At 31.0% G+C, this 24462-nt stretch overlaps 3 protein-coding genes and 1 long non-coding RNA gene across 9 annotated transcripts in view; 1 reads left to right on the top strand and 3 right to left on the bottom strand.

Moving 5' to 3' along the window:
- The window catches only part of LOC108001561 (extracellular sulfatase SULF-1 homolog), a 72497-nt gene extending 67793 nt beyond the window's left edge, over window positions 1-4704 (bottom strand). Inside the window, exons 1-4 of one of the 2 annotated variants that reach the window (XM_062081056.1) lie at window positions 3943-4157; window positions 3688-3824; window positions 3249-3521; window positions 2751-3188 (exon numbers count right to left, since the gene is read on the bottom strand). The gene's annotated coding sequence lies outside the window, so the exon portion shown is untranslated. Of the gene's footprint in view, window positions 1-2750; window positions 3522-3687; window positions 3825-3942 lie in introns of both variants that reach the window. The other variant, XM_017062599.3, reaches the window with a different exon arrangement.
- Window positions 1-24462, top strand: part of LOC108001562 (tripeptidyl-peptidase 2) — a 94492-nt gene that overhangs the window by 68642 nt on the left and 1388 nt on the right. The window contains exons 2-18 of one of the 2 annotated variants that reach the window (XM_062081059.1): window positions 16890-17164; window positions 17746-17874; window positions 17992-18159; window positions 18620-18780; window positions 18881-19044; window positions 19111-19443; window positions 19535-19804; window positions 19899-20210; window positions 20301-20457; window positions 20531-20718; window positions 20788-20942; window positions 21016-21233; window positions 21323-21557; window positions 21617-21867; window positions 22844-23100; window positions 23620-24077; window positions 24184-24399. In XM_062081059.1, the coding sequence (XP_061937043.1) occupies window positions 17003-17164; window positions 17746-17874; window positions 17992-18159; window positions 18620-18780; window positions 18881-19044; window positions 19111-19443; window positions 19535-19804; window positions 19899-20210; window positions 20301-20457; window positions 20531-20718; window positions 20788-20942; window positions 21016-21233; window positions 21323-21557; window positions 21617-21867; window positions 22844-23100; window positions 23620-24077; window positions 24184-24393 (3828 nt within the window). In that variant the 5' untranslated portion in view covers window positions 16890-17002 and the 3' untranslated portion in view covers window positions 24394-24399. Of the gene's footprint in view, window positions 1-16889; window positions 17165-17745; window positions 17875-17991; window positions 18160-18619; window positions 18781-18880; window positions 19045-19110; window positions 19444-19534; window positions 19805-19898; window positions 20211-20300; window positions 20458-20530; window positions 20719-20787; window positions 20943-21015; window positions 21234-21322; window positions 21558-21616; window positions 21868-22843; window positions 23101-23210; window positions 23569-23619; window positions 24078-24183; window positions 24400-24462 lie in introns of those variants that run through there. The other variant, XM_017062602.3, reaches the window with a different exon arrangement.
- LOC108001565 (UDP-glucuronic acid decarboxylase 1) lies at window positions 8458-11545 on the bottom strand. 4 transcript variants are annotated; one of them, XR_009831623.1, is made up of 7 exons: window positions 11093-11527; window positions 10408-10998; window positions 10172-10285; window positions 9785-10105; window positions 9294-9702; window positions 8929-9168; window positions 8458-8756 (listed from the first exon to the last, which is right to left on the bottom strand). XR_009831623.1 is itself a non-coding variant. In XM_062081063.1 (5 exons), the coding sequence occupies exons 1-5, from the start codon at window positions 11151-11153 to the stop codon at window positions 9434-9436; spliced, it is 1356 nt and encodes a 451-aa protein (XP_061937047.1). In that variant the 5' UTR covers window positions 11154-11528; the 3' UTR covers window positions 8458-9433. The 4 variants fall into 4 exon arrangements, 1 of the variants encoding a protein (XP_061937047.1); XR_009831624.1 differs by lacking the exon at window positions 8929-9168 and having other exon boundaries at window positions 11093-11545; XR_009831622.1 differs by having other exon boundaries at window positions 8458-9168; window positions 11093-11518.
- LOC133666865 (uncharacterized) lies at window positions 15713-16846 on the bottom strand. The gene is made up of 2 exons (XR_009831632.1): window positions 16708-16846; window positions 15713-16412 (listed from the first exon to the last, which is right to left on the bottom strand). It is a non-coding gene; the product is annotated as an uncharacterized LOC133666865 (long non-coding RNA).

Genomic DNA, 24462 nt, shown 5'->3' on the forward strand with positions numbered 1-24462 from the left:
AGCAACTGCAACAAATCACATCGATAACGAACGTCCATCCTCGCCCACACTGCGCTACCATCCCGCCTTTTAATGTCGCTCCACACAATTCGCGCGAATCTAAGTTGTATCGCGATTCGTTCCGAGCAGATGAATTTTTTTCGATGAAATTTTGAACGTCATGCAACTGTGAACGCCGTATCGAATATCGGGATTCGTTTTCAACTTGGAACGGGGGGACCTCTTTCGTTCCACTCTTTTGAGAGCATTGCGTGGAAAATTGATGATATTCGAATTGATGAAATTCTTCTAAGCCTTATTATTTAGAATTTGTTATCCTCTCGTTGAAAAACTTGTTAACGCGTTGACAACATTGATTTACACTTCGAGTGTAAAATTTTGTTATTAAGAAAATTATCGAAATCAAGTTGTGAATATAATAACAGTTTTAAATATAAATTGTATTTAAAAAGTGAAATATAATAGAAATAATAGTAAATAATTAAAGAAACAAAAAAATTAAAGGATCGAATGAAAATATGATCGATGGATAATATTTCATTTTAATCTTTTAAGAAGAAGTTTTCTCTCCTTGAAGTGAAATATTTTGAGACTTGAAACTTTCTTCTTTGCACAATGTCTAAGATTTATCTTAGAAAATATCAACAATGAAAAGATCACGTTTAAGATGTTTTAGGATTTTTATTTTCGCGTATGAAAGAGTTTTGCATAATAGGATTTACTGGAAAATAATTCAATATAAACTATGTGTCAGAAGTGAAACAATTATACCGATCGATGGATCGAATTACCGCAAACACGTTCATAACTCGCGATACGAATAGTTGATACGAAACAAGAAAAGAGGTGTGATCTATTACATATGGCCGTTCCTTTTACCAACGAAAATACAATGAATCGTTAATCAATCGAGATATCGGAACACAGGTGTCCACGTTTGTGAATCAATCTACGCTGTGCTGATTCTTACACAATCGTCCTTTAAAGTTTATTCGCTATACTTTCGTAACGAACACTTATCGATCGATCTGATTGAAAACTCAAAGATCGACGAGAAACTGCTAATGATGGCCGATCGATGTTGGTGTAAATTGACAGGTATCCGAGAATATATTTTTTCAAGTAGTTTCATTATCCTTGCGCGTGAATTCGTTTGAAGATGTCAGAGTTTAAAAGCGTCCCAATTTCTTCTTTTTCTTTTTGTTTAAAAATTGACTCAGGTGTGCAAAGACTTTGTCTCTCGAACTCTGTATATTTAGACTCGGATATTCAAAGCGTGGTGTGTTTGGGAATATATTTTCTAAGCTACTAGTCTTTCAACCCACGTCCATTCAATCTGATCGCTGATTCGAACCGATCGGATTTCTATCCAGTAACACGGTAATGTTGTTGTATTACAGTAACGTTTAACGAGCTGGCCGGTGCTGCAGAGATATTTTTTTAAGCGCAACACGCGACAAAGCTTTTGATAGTCAATTGATTTTAATCGTTTCCCGCTTCCCCGCGTCGTCCGTCCGATATTCCATCTATTAAATCTTTAATAATTCCATTATATCGTCAAACGTACAACCATTTCCACATACATACACTTCCATTAAATCGCTAACTCCGCGTAACGCAATTACCGTTTCGAAAACGAATTCACACGATTTCTATAATTTCCCAACGAATTGATTTACAATTTCTATTTTACCGCGCTACAGCCACAGCTTCCTAAATCTGAATATTTCAATGACTTGGCCCGTTCGGACACGAAGAAGCCCCGAACAGTCCAGACATAAAATTATTCCGAAACGCGTCGAATTCCTTTGGTCGGCGCGAAATAAAACGCGCGTCCCGCAAAATATTCGAAAGTCGATCCGCTCCAACTCTCCAACAGCCCAACTTATATCGGCCCTCGGAGACACATGCATTTATCGTTTCTTTTTTCTTTTTTTTCTTGTTTTTTTTTTTTTTCTTGTTTCTTTTCTTGCGATTCCTCGAAGTGGCTTCGAAGGATCGAGAGACAAGAACAAGCCTATACCACCGTGGCCTGATTCCACCGTGGGCCCCACGTGTGGGGCCACAGTTTCCGGTTTGAAGTGCCGCGAATTCGTTGGCCGGAAACCCCTCCGGTGAAACAAAGCGCGCCATAGTTTCGAAACTGCCCCGAGTGAGAAGATGGGGTGGTGAGGGATCGCGAAAACTGGAGACGGTTTACGTAACACCGAAGATTATATCCGTGCATGCAACAGAAAGAAACGAATCGATGACAGCCGTTTTTCCATTCCAATGTATCATTTCTGTCCTGAAATATTGTCGATGACGCATCCAGAATTAAAATATTAAGTAAAAATTGAATGCCGAGTTGGAATGGAACGAATCGCAAATTACAGCGTATTTTTCTATTCAGGAATTAGAGGAAACTATATATATATACAACATATGTACAACATCGATAATCGCTTTACGAATCATAAAGTACACTTTATCGTAATGAATCATTGCACAATCACCACACGGCGAATAAATCAATACCGGAATGTTATGGAAAAAATTTTCCATCATATTGTACAATCTTAAATTCCACGATAATTAACACTCCTCTTTCATAATTTTCCATAATTTTTTTCACCGATTCTGAAAACAGAATCGTTCACCAATCGAGCAACGATCCGTCAACACGCTCTAAAACTTTCCTTTTCCAATCTCCCTTTCCATCTTTCGTAAATAAAAAAAAGAACAGGATATAATTCTAGTCTACTACTCACTGACGTCTCGATCAAGCTGAATTCTCCTCGATTTCTCTTCCTCCGTGGAAGCGTCCGTCCGTTCCCAGGGCGACGTGCACGTCGCGTGGTTCACCGCGGATCCCAAGAGTTTCCAACCAGGAGCCGGTTTCGAGATGTATCGGCTGACGAGACGAGACGAGACGAGACGAGATGAGACGGAGTAGAGAAGGGAAGGAGAGAGGAAGAGGAGCGCACGTGGCGGGAAGGCAAAGCGCGGCCGCAAAAACGGCAGGCTACGACACGACCTCGCCGACGGTCGCAACGAGACTGAACTTCCAGCGAGAATACCGCCTCCAGTCTGGAAACAGCTGCTCTGCCAGCCAGCGCCAGAAAACTACTCGGTCGCTTGGCGGACAGGCAAGCCGCGCCAAGTATATCTTCTGCGAGTAGCGATCCGGACGTGGTAGGGGTACGCCGCTAGAAAAATCACGTTTCACCCTATTAGGACCACGCTGTTCCATGCTGTTCTTCACCTACCGTCCGTTCGATCGAGGATGAAAGAAAAAAATTGTCCCCGCTGTGGTATGTTAAGTAACCGTTCAATTGCAGCTCTCCGATTCTTTCTGTATCTCGAACGACGATTTTCTTTTTTCTTCAGTCGGAGGATGATTCACCACCGATGGTTCCAGTTTATATGATATTCGATACTCGCCGAGAGATTATAATTTTAATTTAATAAGTTGTTGTGATTGTAAATTTGGGTGAAGACATCTGGATGAAGACAATCTGGTTGATGGTTACGCCGATCTTCTGAAACCATTGTCATGAATTTTAATGGCATCTTAAGAAGATGTAAATATAAAAAAATGTGAGTAAAAATAGAGTATTACATACTCAGTTTTAAAGTTAGAATTAATTGAAAATTTCTACCAAATTGAAAGAGAATAAAAATGTAAGGATGAGTATAAGTACTTACATATAATACGTTTCCTCTATTCTTTCTCTAAATCAAAATTTTGGTCAAAAATTTCACATCAGATATCTTTTTACTTTTATATCTATCTTGATATATTTTGTCACGAATCAATCGACGAGGAGAATTAATCGTTTTTACTGAGAATTGAAAAAAAATTATAACGTTGAATGTAGATCATGATACACAATTGTTGAAGCGTAGTTCGTCATCGCTCCAACAATTGTTTTTAGATCCGTTTTTAATCTAGATTTTTACCTCCAATGATCTCTTTAACCCAATTAATCGACGCGTATTCTCGAATTATAATCGAATATTCCGTTCCGTTCTAAGTGCACTTATCATTTCCAAAACCATGGACGAGAAAGTTGGTTGAAAAGGAGCCCGAAAAATATCTGCTGATGGCAAGATAACATACCGCGCTTGTAACGCGCCTCCGTATAGTATAGGGATATTACCTGAAAAAACGAATATTCCCCTTCACTGACAGCTGCTCGTGTAAATATTTACATTTCGTATGAGGGCCGGGGTCGTTCACACGAGGCCTGCAACTTGCAAGTTGCGCAGCTCGTTCGAATGCAACGTATAGGATGCAAATTTAGAAACGGAGGAACACTTAGCTTCCCAAAATCGTTGCTCGATCGCCTCGTAAAATATCCAACGATCACAAGAAAAAAAAAATAGGGCACGGTTATAAAACGAAACCATTTTCCCGTGTCGCGATTCCGCCAGTCCTCGTTCGAAGATCATAAAGATCCTCGTTGAAACATGGATGAGAAACGATTCGAAAACAAGACTCGACGAACGATTCGATAAATCTTGCGCGTAAATGTATACGCGTTCGAGAAAGAGGAACCGTGTAACTGTACCACCAGCCTTTTATTGCCGCGGTATTAACGTATCTTCGCCTTTTTCAACCCGTCATTTACCTCACCGGTCGCTTTAAACCACCTGTACGCGTAGTTATTACCGTAGCGAGACCCGACTACCACGTTTATTCGCCCGAATCCGAGAGGAAAGGATTCGTTCGTGGAACGATCGATTACGCGACGAGGCTTGAACCGAAACCCTGATAACAGCAAATTCCCTCACGCATCGATACTCATCGATCAGCTTATCTACGCGCTTTTAAACACGATTCAGATACGATGCGATTTCTAGACTCGGTTAAGGGACACCTAGATCGATAGCAAATATTAACTTAGACGGTATCTTGGATTATACGTTTAACAATGTCTTTCCTTCCCGCTGATTCCCCCTGTTTATTTTCGATAATCTTTCTTCGCCAACTTTTTCTTTTTCCCTCTCTTGAAAGAGACATTATGACGGAGGGATTAACCTTGAATAATTATAACTCGATACGTCGAGTTATAATCAGAGCTCGGGAAGAGCGTTAAGATCCTTCACTGTGTCTGTCACCCGTTGCCACTTGACGTTGCCGTTGAAATAATCTCTCCTCTTTTTAGTCGCTAGTCTCGGCCATTCGTTCAACAAGTCCATCCATATGTCATCTCGCGAGAAACAAATCATAGCTGTTGTCGGGCCATCGAAAAGGCAAAGCCACTTGTTCGAGCGAGCCATCCTCTGGCATCCTCGCTTTGACCGAGTCGCATGCATAACTAAGTCCTCGCCGATCGGCTATTTATTTAGACACCGGCTCGAAACTCGATGGCGCCAGAATATTTGCGATATTGCAGAGACTGGCTCCGAGAGTGGGCGGTTCAGGTGAAATGTTTATGCGTTTCGCGAAAGCTGCATACTCGGGACTCTTCCTCTTCAGGTGGCCAACTCGATGCCTGCGAAAACGTTCCGTGAAAGGCCAATTTATATACGCGTGTGTTAGCGTTTCCTACTGCTCGGCTGCAATTTCGAGAATGGGTCCATGGAAGGCGGGAACATTGGTGATAAATTCGTTTACTTTCGCGTACAAAGGGTAGGAAAATAAAGTGCACGAGGGAAACTTGGAATTGTATTGTTCATTCGATAGCCATTCGAATCCCAACGATCACTCGAAAATAATCATTGGTGGAAATTGCGAGAATTTCAATGACTCCGGCGCACAAAGGATCCAAGATAAACTACGTTCTAGGAGAGTTTGTATTTCGTTCTCTAGTAAATTGCATTTTGCCTCGACCAAGCTAGGACGATCCTCTTCGAATTCATACTGGAACGATTCGTTATTTATTGAACGAGCAACAAGTTTCTAAAGAATGAAATGGTTCGTTTCATTTTCATACAGCATCGAAAGCAACTTATCATTCTTGCGATCCAGCGTTACAACGTCGAAACGTGAACATTGAACCGGTCGGTGATTTTCACTTGTCAAGCTCTCCGATTCGCTTTGCGAAAAACAAGAAACTACTGTGCACAACTCGTGCCTCGTAATTATTCCGTTCTATTCGAACGCATCGATTTGTCAGACAGCTGCTCACGCGAACTAGTTTTCGTCTAATCCGTCTATTCCTTTCCTACTAGCCCGAAGGCATAATTAAAGTCTCGTAGATCATGCGTAAACGTGCCCTGATTTGTACGTAATAATGATGCTTGGACGCGTTTATCGGGATAATTGTACTAACATCTTGAAAACGAGCGTTTCGATCGCGAAAGAAAAACGTATATGAAATATTGGCCGTAGCATTCGAATGGATTTATTAAAGTTATATAAGTGTCAAAGTTATTTCGTCACCGTCTTCTTGACATCTTATTTTAACGATGCGATTAACGTTTCGAGAACAGCTGTGCTAATTGATCAAAGGTTAAACTCGAAAAAGTTATTTTTTTTTAATAACTTCGTCGAATTATGAATACGGGAATGTCATTTTTCCACGTCATTGAGAAAAAGTATCCTCTCAAGAATATTTTACCGGCAGTTACAACAATGCTCTTCTCCGCCATCAGTCATGAATAAAACTGCGCATTCGCAGAAATTTCCTCGTAATTTTTCTATTCAGAATTCAGAATGGAACGGCGTTCATACATATATATTATACAACGGATTGTACCATTGTATTTATTATAAAAATGTTCTATCGACGTTCATCAAAACTTCTTTTTTCCATTTTCGAAAAGAAACATTCTTGCTTTTATCATTAACCACGAGGGTGCAAGAACCACGTTGGGCTGATAGTACGTTAAAAGGTAGCACGAGAGATAAGCACGAGGAAGGTTAGATACGGGAATGTGTGTCGAGTAGTCTGCGACACTTTCAAATCCGTAACAGAGGAGGCAGCCCGAGAAGGTTGCCGTGTGGGTCATACATAATGCAGGGACAAAGTAGAGATGAACGGGCATGTTAAATTCGCAATGCAAATTTCACGTGAAAACTTCCGATCGGTCGTCCCATAGCCTCGCAACGAATTCCTATTTTTCATCAATAATTTACCTCCTCTTACTCTTTCTTTCTTTCCTCTTTTCTTTCTCTCTTTTTCCATCTCATCGACGAGCGTGCGAACTTCCATCGAGGGTATCTGGCGTCTTCATCTTCCGGTTCGTTTCGTTTTCTTTCAATAAGAATAGAATACATTTCGAGAGAAGGTGAGAATGAATATCGCGATGAATATCGCGCGTTTATACTCGGAAACTCGTGATGCAGTGTCGAATACTGATGCCGCTTTTCATTCTTGATCCCGCCTGAACCGATACCAATATTTCTATGCACGATTCCTTTTCTTTATCTTCTCTCTCTCTCTTATTTTTCTATATTTATCAACTATTAACTATCAACAATACATCTAGATCTCTCTTGTCTCATCGTCGTCGAATCGATTCATCCATTCATCCTTACCCTAATCGAAACATCCCCCTTGCTCGGACCCAGGTAACGAGTAACACCGTTGGCTCACGTGCTCAACCCACGTTAGACGAATATCATTTACCAATAGATAGATCGGGTTACCGGCGGACCACCGGCGGATAGAGAGCAAGAGTTACTTTACGCTGAATTAGGTCACCTGTTCCTCCGGTCTCCTCCGCAGACAGGAAGTCGTTGAAGTTCGTCCATTACGCGATGGTACACCCTCTCTTGGTTCGTAACGCCTCGTCGCGGGCCATTTTTTAACGAGTTGCTTAACGAGTTGTGTAACAAGGAAAAGAAAAGGGAAATGCACGTAAGTAACTCGTTCCAAGTAATTCATTGGATTATTTATGCAAAGAGATGTCAGTGTGCGGATTGATTAAAACAAAAAGATTGCACGAAAGCGTAACGTAGAGAAAAAGAAGAGTCTCTCTATCCGCCTTGCTTCCTCCGAGTCGTTAGCGGACTGTCTCCTCAACGATTAGGTCATCTTCACCCTTGCGGCATTTTCATCCGCGACGACAAAGCCACGGCATATCCCGGATGCGATGATTATAGTTAAGAATCGCCGAGTCTTACCGGCCCCTTACTCTCGCCAATCTCTTCGTCCATCTCTTTCCTTCTTTCCCTCGTGTATCAGCCGTTTCTCTCTTTCCTGTCTTCGAGACAGGACAACCACGTGCGCCCTGTCAGGGCCCACGCGACACCCATTACGGGCAATCGGCCCTTCAAATGCGCTATAATCGGCCGGGGCGATTCTTCAATCTCGCCCTGGAATGCGTCTTCAGTAAGTGGTCACGCTTGCCGGAATTATAATATTATCTAGTTGGAGCGCAACCGGACAAGAAGAATCATCAAACTCGTTATGCAACAATGTATACATTCCCGCGATGCGATCATTGAAAATCTTTTTTTTACTTTTGAGGCGGATAAGGTTGAATAGATGATCGTGGCATTGATGCAAATTTATGTACACATTATGGATATAAGCATTGATTTTATATTTCTCTCTACATATATGATTACTTGTATATAAATTAAACTAGTATCAGTTCTCCAGAAACAGAATTATCTTTACAAAAGTGTTTTTTTTACTCATACTCGGATAGAATACATTTTTTTCGTACGGTATAAAATTACTTTCCTGTTTACACACTTATGAAATATTACAGTACTTACGGCTTACACTGTGTATATATCACACACGTTATTAATATATTACAAACGTTCAAAAGAATAATTTCATAAGAACGAGAAAATCTTGAGACCGCATTTGTCTCTATAATAAAAAATTCGATGACAAAAATTATTAAAAACTTACTTATTAATTACAGGTATAGTGATTAATTTTACTATCATATATCATTACAGAAATACAACAATAGATAATGTCATGTATATTCGAAGAAAAATTAATTTTATAGAAATATTAAGTAAATCCGGTATAATACCTTTCAAAGTTCGTGTCGTTTAATCTAATAATTTATAGAGGGAAAAAGAATATTAATTTTCCCCAGCACCATCGCACACAATTCATTACTAAATATAAGATTTTCAAAAATTTCATTTCATTATAAAATAAGTAATATAAGCATTCACCACTTGAACTAAATATTATTGTATACTATATATGTAATAAATAAATTCATTATATGTGTGTTGAACTTAATAAAGTTATCATCCTAATGAAGCTGAAATAAATATCGATTTCATAAATACAAAATATCAATTTTGTTATGAAATTTTTTTTTAAATATCATTGTATTTCTTTTTTTTATTTTTTTTTATTTTAAATTAAAAAAGAGAATACGTGTACCTGTTAATATTCTAAATTATACAAAATTTTCAATTTGGACGGGGAATCTCTTGGCACATAATGGTCCATAGCATAATGGCACTTTCCGAAACCACTTTGTTAAAAGTGGATAAAAATTAATTGTATTGATATTTTGTTTGTTAGAGTTGTTCTACTATATCATGATCGTTTTTGTAAGAATATTGTTTGAAGCTACTTTTCTGAGAATGCTTTGTTCTTTGTAATTCTTTAGCGAAATACATTATCGTTTTCTTAAGTCCTTCTGCTAAAGGAACTTTTGGTTCCCAATTTAAATATTTTTTAGCTCTAGTGATATCTGGTCTTCTTCGCTGTGGATCATCTTCGACCGCGGCAAGTTCAACTATTTTACTATTAGTACCAACTAGATCTTTTATTATAAGAGCGAATTCTGCAATCAATTAGAAATTATGTTTTTTTTTTCAAACCATTATATCAATTATTCTAAAAATATTTAATAACATCATATTTACCTTCTATTGTATGCTCCACAGGATTTCCAATATTTATTGGTTGAGTATAATTAGATGCCATTAAAGTAACTAATCCATCGACTAAATCAGATACATATTGAAATGATCTCGTTTGTTTTCCACTACCATAAATTGTAATCGAATCATTTTGTAATGCTTGTAGAATAAAGTTTGAAACTACACGACCATCATTCATATGCATTCTTGGCCCGAATGTATTAAAAATTCGAGCAACGCGTACTGAAACACCCTCTTGTCTCATGTATGCATAGCTTAATGTTTCAGCTACGCGTTTTCCCTCGTCGTAACAAGCTCTTGGCCCTACGAAAATTATATTATCAATTATTTTCGTTACAATTAAATAAAATTATAATCATTTCTATATACCTATAGGATTCACATGGCCCCAATAAGTTTCTGATTGAGGATGTTCATTAGGATCTCCATAAACTTCAGATGTACTAGCTATTAAAACTCTTGCTCCCACTCTTTTCGCAAGACCTGATATAATCAAATAATTATATTTATTAATATTATTATAATAAAATATGGCTTAATTATTTAAATGAACTGACTATTTAAGTGGATTTTTTTAACTTCAAGTAAATATACTATATACATACCTAAAATATTTATTGTACCTAATGTATTTGTTTTTATTGTTTTAACTGGATTAAGCATATAATGTGGCGGACTAGCTGGGCTAGCAAGATGATATATTTCGTCAACTTCTAAATAAAGAGGTCTAACAATGTCATGATGAACAAGCTCAAAATTCTCATGGCCAACCCAATGTTCAACATTACGTTTTCTTCCAGTAAAAAAATTATCTACGACTATCACTTCGTGGCCAGCAAGCATTAAACGATCAACCAAATGTGATCCAACAAAGCCAGCTCCACCTGTGACTAATATTCTTTTGCGGTTCTTATAATTAAGAAACTTGACTGTTGGAAAATCTTTTGATACTTTGTTTTCGATCTTAGCTTCAAGATGTTGTAATTTACCCTCTAACTCACGAATTCGTATTTTTGCTTCTTCAATATCTTTAATATCAGTATAACGTATATTTTCGTCAACTGCCTCTTGAACTTTTTCATTGACACTTTCAATTTCATTTACATCTCCTAGATGAGATTTATGATCTCGTGGGTGAATTCGGGTAAAAGATTGTTCATCTTCTGGATTTACTAATGTTTTATAAAATCCTAACACTGTCACATATGGAAAACATATGATATTATCAATGATATAATATAACGACTGATAAAAAAAAATTGACAAATTAATACGATTTTAAATATTTACCTAATATTATACAAATCACAGAAAAGGCAACCTGTTTCATCTTTCGTGGCGTGACAACCATGCTTTAACATTACACATGTCATTGAAGATATTTATGTTACTTTTCTAATCAACTTTGTATCACACATTAACATCATAATATTGTACGTAAAAGGAAATGTTCAACCAATATCATTTTCTGTTTTGTATAATTAAAAAAGATAACCTCTTACATCATCACTATTTGTTAATCTTATGAAATTATTAATATTTAATTGTTTCGTTCAATTATTGATAATATAAGTGCTGTTATCTGAGCTCTCTAACATAAATTTTTCACAAATTTTGATTTTTTTTTATTACTCGAATAAAATACAAGATAGATCTAGCATTTAACGAGACTTTGTGTTCCATAATCTAAAATACCGATCGCGCAAAAAATTAGAATGTTCAGTATGCCCTCTATAAATTACAGAAGTAAATAAGTTTCATCCTGTCTTATTGATTAAAAATCATAACAGAATATACCTATATATATATATATATATATATAGATTTTATTATATTTATTTATATTTTTATATGACAATATATTATACAATATATATATATTTATTTATGCTATATATATTATAATAATAAATATATATATATTTTATATAGACATAAATTTCACTTAAGAAAAAAAAATTCCATTTAAAAATTTTTATATATATTCTATTGTATAAATTAGATAAATTAATTATAAATTAAATAAATTAATAAATATAAATTAAATATATAAATAAATGTTTCTTCTTTTCTTTATTATTCATTTCTATATTCCTCATATATTCTATATTCCCCGCTTACTAAAATGATTTTTAAATTATAATATATATTTTTTCTTTTTTCATTTTATCTTAATTATTGATGAAATGCATTTTACCGATAAGTAAGATACCTATCAAAAAGTTTTCGACATCAACGCCATCTCGCGTTTGGATTCACGAAGCTCCGACTCGTTACTAGCATAACATGATATGCAAGGAGGTATGCGAAGTCAAAGAGAAGGAACGCAATATTGTGCGAGAAGGACAGAGAACATTTAAAAATACGCCACATGGAAAAATCATTAATTACTCGTTTTCTTCTTAAAATTTTGATACATTTAAGCTCTCATTTTAAAGCTAGAATTCCAGGCAACTTTCTCATATCAATTTTAATACGAAATTCCTCTTATTTATTTAATTATTAATGATTAATATGCAATACGTTCTAATACATTAAAGACGCCATATTGAAAATTCATTAATTATTCGTTTTCTATTGAAAATTTCTACACGTTTAAGCATGCATCTTGTAGCTAGAATTTCGGATAAGTTTCTTATACCAATTTTAATGCGAAATTCTTTTCCATTATTTAATTATTAACGATTAATGCGTCAAATGTTTTAATATATTTAACATATTAAAGACGCCATATTGAAAATTCACTAATTACTCGTTTTTTACTGAAATTTTCTGAACTTTTAAGCACGCATCTTGTAATCCGAATCTCAAACAAGCTTCTTCTATCAATTTTAATATAAAATTCTCGTTAATTATTTAATTATTAACGATTAATGCGTCATATGTAAATTAACGATATCGACATGCAACGCATTTTTCATTAATTCACATTATTATAAGATTTATTTCTAAATACGAATATATGTATTTTAAACGTTGTTTCCTCCTCTATATTCAAGTATAATTTTTGTTCATAATCTTCTTGTTATTTAAATAAATAAATTAATTGTTTATAATTCGGTTACCGACGGAATAGTTGCAATCGCAACATTCTTTATAATAATTACTAATAAATAATTAATAACGAAGAATTTTATATTAAAATTGATAGAAGAAGCTGGTCCGAAGCTCTAGCTGCAAGATGCATGTTTAAAAGTGCTGAAATTTTCAATAGAAAACGAATAATTAATGAATTTTCAATATGGCGTCTTTAATGTATTAGAACGTATTACGTATTAATCATTAATAATTAAATAAATAAGAGGAATTTCGCATTAAAATTGATATGAGAAAGTTGGCTGGAATTCTAGCTTTAAAATGAGAGCTTAAATGTATCGAAATTTTAAGTAGAAAACGAGTAATTAATGATTTTTCCATGTGGCGTATTTTTAAATGTTCTCTGTCCTTCTCGCACAATATTGCGTTCCTTCTCTTTGACTTCGCATACCTCCTTGCATATCATGTTATGCTAGTAACGAGTCTGAGCTTCATGAATCCAACCGCGAGATGGCGCCACCGGTACTAAATTCTTCTATTTATTATCTTTTCCTAATGTATCGACAAAATTTAGATACTACATCAATATTTTATAAGAAACGTTTTATATTTTTGTATTTATAAGGAATGAAACAATTTTATATTTAGAAATATTTACTTTTTTTTAAAAATTTTATACACGATAAGGTATATATAAGAATATATAGATGTAATAAAAATACACATATAAATATATAATATATAAATATACATATATAAATATTAAAAATGTATATGCATCTATAAGCAAATTTTTATTTTTTTTATTATTCGTTTTTATATTTCTTATATATTCCTACTTTAATAATTTTTATGTTTATTTAGTATATTTCTTTTATAAATTCCATTCTAATTGTCGACGAATTACATTTTACCGATAAATTAATTTTATAGCTATAATAAATAAAATCGAATTTAAATAATTTTTAGGATAAAAGTATTTGTATATTTCTAATGTATATTTATTATATATATATAATATCACTTTTATATATTTAATATTTTATATATATTTTTATTTTATTGTAATTCTATTTGGTATATTTATATGTTGAATATATATATATAAATTCTTTTTTATATATTCATGAATTTTATTTTCTTTACCTTTTATCAAAAAATTTCTTTTTTCTAACTTTTTCAACTAAAAAAAAATTTTTTTAATTCAAAATATTTGCATACATTCACTATTATTTAAATTTATCAAAAAAACAAACAAATATTTCTAAATATAAAATTGTTGCAATTCTTACGTTTCTAACAAAATATTAACATAGTATTTAAATTTTGTCGATACATTAGGAAAAGATAATAAATAGAAGAATTTAATACCGGTGGCGCCATCTCGCGGTTGGATTCATGAAGCTCAGACTCGTTACTAGCATAACATAATATGCAAGGAGGTATGCGAAGTCAAAGAGAAGGAACGCAATATTGTGCGAGAAGGACAGAGAACATTTAAAAATACGCCACATGGAAAAATCATTAATTACTCGTTTTCTACTTAAAATTTCGATACATTTAAGCTCTCATTTTAAAGCTAGAATTCCAGCCAACTTTCTCATATCAATTTTAATGCGAAATTCCTCTTATTTATTTAATTATTAATGATTAATACGTAATACGTTCTTATACATTAAAGACGCCATATTGAAAATTCATTAATTATTCGTTTTCTATTGAAAATTTCAGCACTTTTAAACATGCATCTTGCAGCTAGAGCTTCGGACCAGCTTCTTCTATCAATTTTAATATAAAATTCTTCGTTATTAATTATTTATTAGTAATTATTATAAAGAATGTTGCGATTGCAACTATTCCGTCGGTAACCGAATTATAAACAATTAATTTATTTATTTAAATAACAAGAAGATTATGAACAAAAATTATACTTGAATATAGAGGAGGAAACAACGTTTAAAATACATATATTCGTATTTAGAAATAAATCTTATAATAATGTGAATTAATGAAAAATGCGTTGCATGTCGATATCGTTAATTTACATATGACGCATTAATCGTTAATAATTAAATAATTAACGAGAATTTTATATTAAAATTGATAGAAGAAGCTTGTTTGAGATTCGGATTACAAGATGCGTGCTTAAAAGTTCAGAAAATTTCAGTAAAAAACGAGTAATTAGTGAATTTTCAATATGGCGTCTTTAATATGTTAAATATATTAAAACATTTGACGCATTAATCGTTAATAATTAAATAATGGAAAAGAATTTCGCATTAAAATTGGTATAAGAAACTTATCCGAAATTCTAGCTACAAGATGCATGCTTAAACGTGTAGAAATTTTCAATAGAAAACGAATAATTAATGAATTTTCAATATGGCGTCTTTAATGTATTAGAACGTATTGCATATTAATCATTAATAATTAAATAAATAAGAGGAATTTCGTATTAAAATTGATATGAGAAAGTTGCCTGGAATTCTAGCTTTAAAATGAGAGCTTAAATGTATCAAAATTTTAAGAAGAAAACGAGTAATTAATGATTTTTCCATGTGGCGTATTTTTAAATGTTCTCTGTCCTTCTCGCACAATATTGCGTTCCTTCTCTTTGACTTCGCATACCTCCTTGCATATCATGTTATGCTAGTAACGAGTCGGAGCTTCGTGAATCCAAACGCGAGATGGCGTTGATGTCGAAAACTTTTTGATAGGTATCTTACTTATCGGTAAAATGCATTTCATCAATAATTAAGATAAAATGAAAAAAGAAAAAATATATATTATAATTTAAAAATCATTTTAGTAAGCGGGGAATATAGAATATATGAGGAATATAGAGGTGAATAAAGAAAAAAAGATACATTAATTTATGTTTTTTTTTATTTTATTGTAATAATAATTTACATATAATCTATATATATTTATAGAAAATTTAAATAAATTTAAATTTATAGAAAATTTATATTTATAGAAAAAAAATTTACGTATGTATAAAATATATAATAAAATGTAATTATTTTATATGTATTACAATATAAAGAAATATATACATAGATGGGAATTGTTAATCGATAGTACAACAAAAAATATAAGGTAACTTTTCAAAAAAAAAAAAGGTAAAATAGAATATTTAAAAAACGGCGCTACATTCAATTTTTACTCTATTTCATTTTTAAAGAAATGTTTGACATTTAAGAGATGGCATTGATAATCAATTCTTATTTCATTTCTATCTTTGTCCATTATTTTCTGTTCTTTCTTTATGTATTTTATTTATGGCATTCTGAATATTGTGCTATTAATTCCTGAATTTTTATTCTATCTCTATTCTTTTCTTATTATTTATTCTCCTTGTCTATACTTGTTCTTGGCGCGTGACCATAGTTGAGGTAGAAGATATTAATTGAACATGCTTTTATTATTTTTCTCTCAAAACTGTTTTAATTTTTAATAAAAAATGTATATGTACATAAATATTATATTCTTAACTTTAGAATATATTTTTAGGACATCTCACAGAAAATAATATTCCTTGATATGTGAAACGAGTTTTAATGTGGATCTCAATCTGTTGCAGTAATAAAATTTAAATAAATGAATATCTGGCCTGGTCACAAAGCAAATAGGATGAAATTTTGAAATATTTTATGAAGATTTATTCTATCGAAGTTATTCTATCAAATTTATTCTTTTACAATTCATAATTTTGTTAAACATTTTAAATCATGCAATTAACTATTCAAACAGTAATTGTTATCGAATACGAGGCAACAGGGCTTTGTAATAAAATATTTATTCCATTTTTTATTTTATATTGAAATTTAGTTTCAATTTCAATCATTACTATTAATATTATATCTTACTTTAAACAGAATCCATAACATTGAGAATGACACATAAAATAGTAAAAGAATCCTAATACTTCTGCGACATGGGACAAAAAATGATTTTGAATATTAGATCTATTCTATATCTTATCTCCATTTATTGTCTATTTAGTCTGACGTATCATGGACCGATAACTTAACCTCAAAATTTTCTGTAGTCATTGACGCAGGCGCAGATGCTGTTTTTTGATTGATATATAAGGCTGTGGCAGTACAAAGGAAACATCTCAAGTAGTTTTTCTGGAGTCGCGGTGGCAGTGGTATTTGAAATATGGCAGAGGTCATTGATTGTAATTTTCCTGTTTGGGGTCTTTTACCTAAAAAAGAAACTGGTGTCACTCAATTTCTTACCAAATATCCTGAATATGATGGTCGAGGAGTCATCATTGCAATTTTTGATTCAGGGATTGATCCTGGAGCTCCTGGTATGCAGGTAAGTAAGCTTTTATATAGACACGCCTCGCAATTATTAAAATTAATTTTCTTTTACTTCTTTCTTTTTTCTTTTAATTTAATTATGTATCTTAATTTTTTGTGGTATTAATATATATTATTTAAAATCTTAATTTGCTAAGTAAGTTTGTTTCCGTTATAAATTTCTTTGTTTTCTTTGTGTACAAAGTGAAAGATTTCGAATAATTTTACGTTACTGATAGTAAATGGCAATTATTTAGATTTATTATTTTTTTTAATTTATCCTTATTTTTAATTATGTTCTGAAGATTTATTCTGAAGATTTTTTTTAAATTATGTATCTAATTTTTAATATATTAACAATAAACGAATGAATAATATTTATTATGGAATTACATATAATGAATTATTGTTGGAAAATGAAATGTCTTGATTATTTTTTAAAAGTTTAAAAATTTATATTTGACATTTTTTGTTGTATAAATATACTAATAATATAATATTTTGCAAAATAATTTTTGTTCAATAATATTTTAAATAAGAGAAAAATTAAATTTAAATAAAATATTAAATTTTACAATGAATATATATTTCATATAGGAAACTTCAGATGGAAAGCCAAAAATTATTGAAAGATATGACTGTAGTGGAGCTGGAGATGTAGATACCAGTAAAATTGTACAAGCACCAGATGGATATATAATTGGCATAACTGGCCGTAAATTAAAGGTATATTTCGATAGCTTTATATAAATATACCATTATATATAAATGTACATTAAGCATTATTAATTTTATTCATAATTATATGTATATAAATAAACATAAAAATTATTTCTCTTTTAGATTCCATCTAATTGGGTAAATCCCAGTGGACAATATCATATTGGAATAAAGAATCTATATTCACTATATCCAGGAAAACTAAGAGAAAGAGTATTAGTAGAAAGAAAAAAACGTTTATGGGATAATAATCATAAATCTGCACTTGCAGAAGCATCTAGACAATTACAAGTAAATAATTGATAATTGCATTTTGATTATATTGATATATATATTAAAAATAGGAAATCTTAATCTTTTGCACAAAGTATTTTTGCATATTTTATACACAAACTAATTTTATATATATTAAAATAACTAATATTTAAGAATAAGAATAAAAATAGGCTTTTAGACCATTTGATCCAAAGATAGGGTTGTTGTGGGTATGTTGAACCATGCAATAAAATGAGGCCAGTTTCACAATGTGTCACAGTGATCTGTATCTAATGCTATATTTATAATTGGCAGTTTGATCTATTGTAAAGCCATTGATTCATTATGTAATAGTATGCAATGTTTCTCTATAATAGTATGCTTAAATACAAGAGAATAAATTTAATTAAAATATAAGCAAATATTGTGTGAACATGTAATTTTTAATAAATAAAAAAGCAACTTGATTTTTATGTTATATAACTATTCTACATAGGAATTTGAAGCAAAGAATCCACAATTAACTACTTTAAAAGAAAGACTAGAAAAAGAGGAACTTGAAGCCAGAGTTGAAATATTAAATAATATTGAGAAAAAATATTCGGATGTAGGCCCTACTTATGACTGTGTTGTTTTTCACGATGGTGAAGTTTGGAGGTAAAAATATATGTAGGATATTTTTGGATTTTCATGTGTATTAAAATATTTTTTACAAACATTGATATTTAATTTAATCTTTTATATTTTTTTATTATAGAGCATGTATTGATACTTCTGAAGAAGGTAATTTGGAAGCTGGTGTCTTTCTAGGAGAATATACTATAACAAGGCAGTATGCACCACTTATACCTGAAGATCAATTAAATATTAGTATTAATATTCATGATGATGGAAATACATTAGAAATTGTTAGTTTATGCTGTAAGTATTAAATAAGATTCAATTCAAAATCTTTCTTCTTTTTTATAATTAATTTTATTATTGCAGCAAGTCATGGTACACATGTAGCTTCAATTGCGGCTGCATATTTTCCTGATAATCCTGAATTAAATGGTGTAGCTCCTGGTGCTCAAATTATTTCATTAAGTGTTGGAGATGGTCGTATTGGTACAATGGAAACAGGAACTGCAGTAGTACGTGCAATGATACATGTAATGAAATACAAAGAGAAAATACATGTAATAAATATGAGTTATGGAGAACATGCTCATTGGTCTAATACAGGAAGAATAGGAGAATTAATGAATGAAGTTATCGATAAATATGGCGTAACATGGGTAGCATCTGCTGGTAATCTTGGGCCTGCTTTATGTACTATTGGTTAGTTGATAAGAATTCAAAAATCTTAAATATATATTTAAGATTTTAAAACTTAATATTTAATATATTCTATTCGTTTTAACTCATATAGGCACACCACCAGATATTAGTTCTAATAGTGTAATTAGTGTTGGTGCTTACGTTTCTCCTGATATGATGGTAGCTGAATATTCTTTAAGAGAAAAAATGCCTGGTATGTCGTATACGTGGTCATCTCGTGGTCCAATGATCGATGGTGGAGCTGGAATTACTGTATGTGCTCCAGGAGGAGCTATAACTAGTGTTCCCAATTTTACTTTAAGAAAAAGTCAACTCATGAATGGTACAAGCATGGCAGCTCCTCATGTAACTGGAGCTATTGGTACATTGATTTCTTTTTTTTTTTTTATAAGGATTATATAAAATATTATAAATAAGAGAAATATATATTAATAATAATAATGTTTATATTGTAGCAATACTTATATCAGGGCTTGTTGCCAAAGGTTGTTCTTATTCTCCATATAGTATAAAAAGAGCACTTGAAAACACAGCTCATTATATACAAAATCTAGATCCTTTTGCACAAGGTTCAGGATTATTACAAGTCGAACGTGCATTCGATAATCTTATTACTTACTGTGATGTACCTGAAAGAGATGTAAGATTTACTATTAACTGTGGTCCAAATAATGCTAAAGGAATTCATATGAGAAGCAGCATTATTGATCGACCAAAAGATTATGCCATTACTGTTGAACCTGTATTTCTTAATAGCGAAAATACTGGTATAAATTTATATATTGTTATTCTGATATTATAATTTCATTATATAAGATATTACAAATATAATTCATTATAATATTTGAATTTTACAGATCCAACTCTCAAAATTGCTTTCAATTTGAAATTGACTTTGGTATGCGATGCATCTTGGGTACATTTTCCAACACATCTTGATTTAATGAATATGGTTCGCGCATTTGCGATCAAAGTCGATGGCTTCAATTTACCCGAAGGTGTTCATACAACTAGGTAAATATATCCAAATTAATATTTATAATCGTGTATATTTATTTTATTGTATAATATTAATCATCGTTTATAGTGTCCGCGCTTATGATGTAACAGATGTTGCAAAAGGTCCAGTGTTCCAAATACCAGTAACTGTAGTGCAACCACAAACACTGCCAAAAACTGCGATCCTTCCAGACTTAACTTATACAAATATTTTATTTAAACCGAATACAATTTATCGACATTTTATTCTCGTTCCTGAAGATGCAACATGGGCGGGTATGTATTTTCTGTAATATTTCATATTCATAATATTGGATATATGATTAATAATATGATCTAATTTAGTGATTAGATTAAAGAGCACAGAAAAAGATAAAACTGGAAGATTTGTGATTCATAGCGTTCAACTAAAACCTCGACTTTCCTGTAAGACTCTCGAAGTTAATAAATTGTTTACTGTTACTTCTCAATCAGAAATTGTTCATCCATTTGCTGTTCAGGTATTGTTAATTTCTTTTATATTCTAATAAATTAAATTCTTATTTAATTAAAAATCAAATTAAAATTTCATAGGGAGGATTAATCTTAGAACTAGTTATTGCAAAATATTGGGCAAATATAGGCGACATGTTAGTCGATTATGTCATAGAATTTCATGGTGTTCGTATGATAAGTGGGAATCTTACAATGCAATCTGGAGATGGTATAAATCGTCTAGAAGTTCGAAGTTCTCTTAGAAATGAAGAAGTAGTCCCTAGTATTTGTCTTAAATCATCCGTACAAATATTGAAGTGTGTATAATAAAAATATTGTATAAGATATACATATACATATATAAAAATAAATTAATTTAGTTCTATTTTCTTTGCTGATATAATAGGCCCACTGATTCAAGGATTGCACCTTTACGAGAACGAGATATTATTCCGCCTTCGCGACAAATTTATGAATTACAATTAACATATACGTTCCATTGTGCAAAGGCAACTGAAATAACTCCAAATGCAGCATTACTTAGTGATTTATTATATGAAAGTGAATATGAAAGTCAAATGTGGATGATATATGACACTAATAAACAACTTATTTGTTGTGGAGATGCATATCCATCAAAAGTAAGTGATTTTTATAAAATAATACATTAAAAAATAAATAATATTATTTTTTATTACAGTATTCTAATCAAAAAATAGAAAAAGGCGATTACACTTTGAAGATACATATACGTCACGAAAAAAAAGATTTACTTGATAGATTAACAGAAATGCCGTTTCTTTTGAGTCATAAACTAAGTAATCCAATTAATTTAGATGTTTATGCCAGTCAATCACAAGCTATTATTGGTGGCAAAAAAATGATAGCAGCTTCAGTTCCACCTGGTCATATTCTTCCTTTATATATTGCTCCTATATCTAATGAAAACAAGTAAGTATTTTATTTTAAAATAAATTTGTTTCTTTCATATTATTTATAATAAAGTTACAAATTTTATTATTTATACGTTGTTAAAAAAGATATATAATTATTTTAGAATTTATATGATATATGTTTCTTTCTAAGATTATTCTATATTCATTTTGCATATTTAATATCATGCATATTATTTTCTTATGCAAATAAAAAAGGTGCATGAATATTTTCATCACTATTTAAAATGTAAATGTTCAAAATATGTTAGATGAAATACTTATTAAAATTTGTTATTATCTTTTTCTCATATTTATCAATAAAAATATAAAATAATTTTATACAAATTATTTTATATTTTTTTAATTTTTATTCATATAAATCAATCATTTTAAAAATATTACTCAATTTTTTCCTTTTTTATCCCACATTGCAGCTCTGAAAACAAGTAAGTCTATAGTTTTTTTTTTTAAACATTTTTAAACATTTACATGCTTTTGATTAAAAAAAATTGGTTTATTGAAGCAGATAATTTTAATAGATGTATGTTTTATTTTATGCATTGCTTCATAGCATTTTAATTTAATTTTTTTTTTAATATTTATGTTAAATTATTTTTAAAAAATTTTATTTATCTGTCGCTTATAATTTAAACAAATATATAATTGCACTATTTTATTAATATAAAAAATCAACATTATTAATCTTATAAAGTTGGTTTTTTTTGGCTTATAAAAAGTTTTTTTTTCAATTATTTTTAATATAATTTTATATATTGTTTTATAATTATATATATTGTTTGAATTTTGCTTTATATGTATTTATTCTTTACACATAATGCTTCTTTAAATAGTTTCTTTAAATATAAAAATATTATGCATTTTTTTTCATCATAATTTATTAGTTTTTATACATTGTTTTTCTGTAGTGAGATATTTAAATAGTAATATTTATATAATTAAAAAGAAATTAATTTTTTGTTTTATTTTTAAAGAGTTTCCAGAGGTATTACCTTAGGAAGTGGTAGCTATTTACAGGGTACATTGACTTTTTGCAAAGATGATAATGGAAAAAAAGTGGATTGTCACACATTTAAATACATTTTGTCTGAACCAAACAAGAAATCTAGTAGTAGCAGTAGCAGCAGTAGTAGCAGTTCCTACAGTTCATCAAACAAAGAAAAGCCTACTAAATGGGATGAATATAATGAAGCACTTAGGGATTTCAAATGCAGTTGGCTTACAAAACTTGGTAATCAGATTTTTCATTTATCTTGTTAATTATGTATAATTATATATTATGTAAAGTCTATCATCATATAAATATTTTGTTTTTCTTTCCGGTTTCAATTCTACAAATAGCGCCTTCTACGAGTAAGTCATTAGAATGCGATAAAACATCAATTTTGAACTTTGTTTTAAAACCTTATATTGTTTATCGTTAAAACCCTTTAAATATCAATATCAATATTAATATCAATTTTTTTTATATTTTCATTTTTATATTTTCACTGTTTTATGTCAATGCACGACTATGTAATGCATAACAAATAAGTTATCTTAATATTTCTCTTCCTTTGTGATATTAAAAAAAATTAGTGGACAATATTTATTATATATTTACCAATATTATTTCAACACAAAAATAATTAAATACATAATTTCTTTTAAATATTTATGAAAAGCCTGGTCTATTGTTTGTAATAAAAATATATGTTCGTATTTTTGTAATTATGTTAAAGATTAATTGATTTTAAATTATTATTAATAGAACCTGGTGAATATGCAAATCTACTATATGGAGAATTGAAAAATCTCTTCTCGGATCATTTACCTGTTCACACTGCCATGCTGATTTCCTTGGACTCTCCTGAAGCTCGACGTCATGTACCTCATGATGATATTTCAGAAGAATCTGTTTCTCTGGCAAATCAAATAATAAGTGTCGCAGATGCTGTGATTACCAATATTGATCAAGATAAACTTTTAGCTTATTATGGCTTGAAAAGCGATCAACGTGATGATGCAACAAAGATTAGAGCAACTATGGAAAAACAAAAGTTTAGTTTGATAAAAGCATTAGTGAAAAAAGGATGTGCATTATCGCGATTATATGTACACAGTGCAAAGAAAGGAGAAGGAGATCGTCAATCCTATGAACATTTATTAGATAGTGTAACGCATCATTGGCAAGAAGTACAAAAATTTGCTGAACCAACTGATATCAAGGCAAGAAGTTTTATTATTATAATTGCATTATTTATTAAATAATATTACATATTTAATTAATATATATTTAGAAAATTAAAATATTTATTATTTTTTATTTATATAGGTCATTTCTCTTTCATTATGGCATGCCCATATTAATAATCATTATGGTCGCTATTTAAAGTTATTATTACGTTATTATGAAGAACATCCATTAAAAGAAGTTGATGAAAAATGTATAGAACTTGCAAATATCTTAGGATGGGAACATTTATCACGTCATATTAATACGAGTATACCGTCACGTTATCCTCCTTCATTCAGATCGTTTTGATCAATAGTAAATAATACATATTTGATTTTAAAACAAAATTGTGAAATATGATGAAATATAAATATATAT

This window comes from Apis cerana, linkage group LG10 (genome assembly GCF_029169275.1).
Source record: "Apis cerana isolate GH-2021 linkage group LG10, AcerK_1.0, whole genome shotgun sequence".
Classification (NCBI taxonomy): Eukaryota; Metazoa; Arthropoda; class Insecta; order Hymenoptera; family Apidae; genus Apis; species Apis cerana.

Bases quoted from the DNA above. Each gene is read 5' to 3' on its own strand.
- LOC108001565 (XM_062081063.1), bottom strand. From the start codon at position 11,153: ATGGTTGTCACGCCACGAAAGATGAAACAGGTTGCCTTTTCTGTGATT. The intron at 10,286-10,407 runs GTATGTATATAG...TGATTATATCAG, and splicing joins AGGTACAATAAATATTTTAG to GTCTTGCGAAAAGAGTGGGA. The intron at 9,703-9,784 runs GTAAATATGATG...AATTGATTGCAG, and splicing joins TGTGGAGCATACAATAGAAG to AATTCGCTCTTATAATAAAA.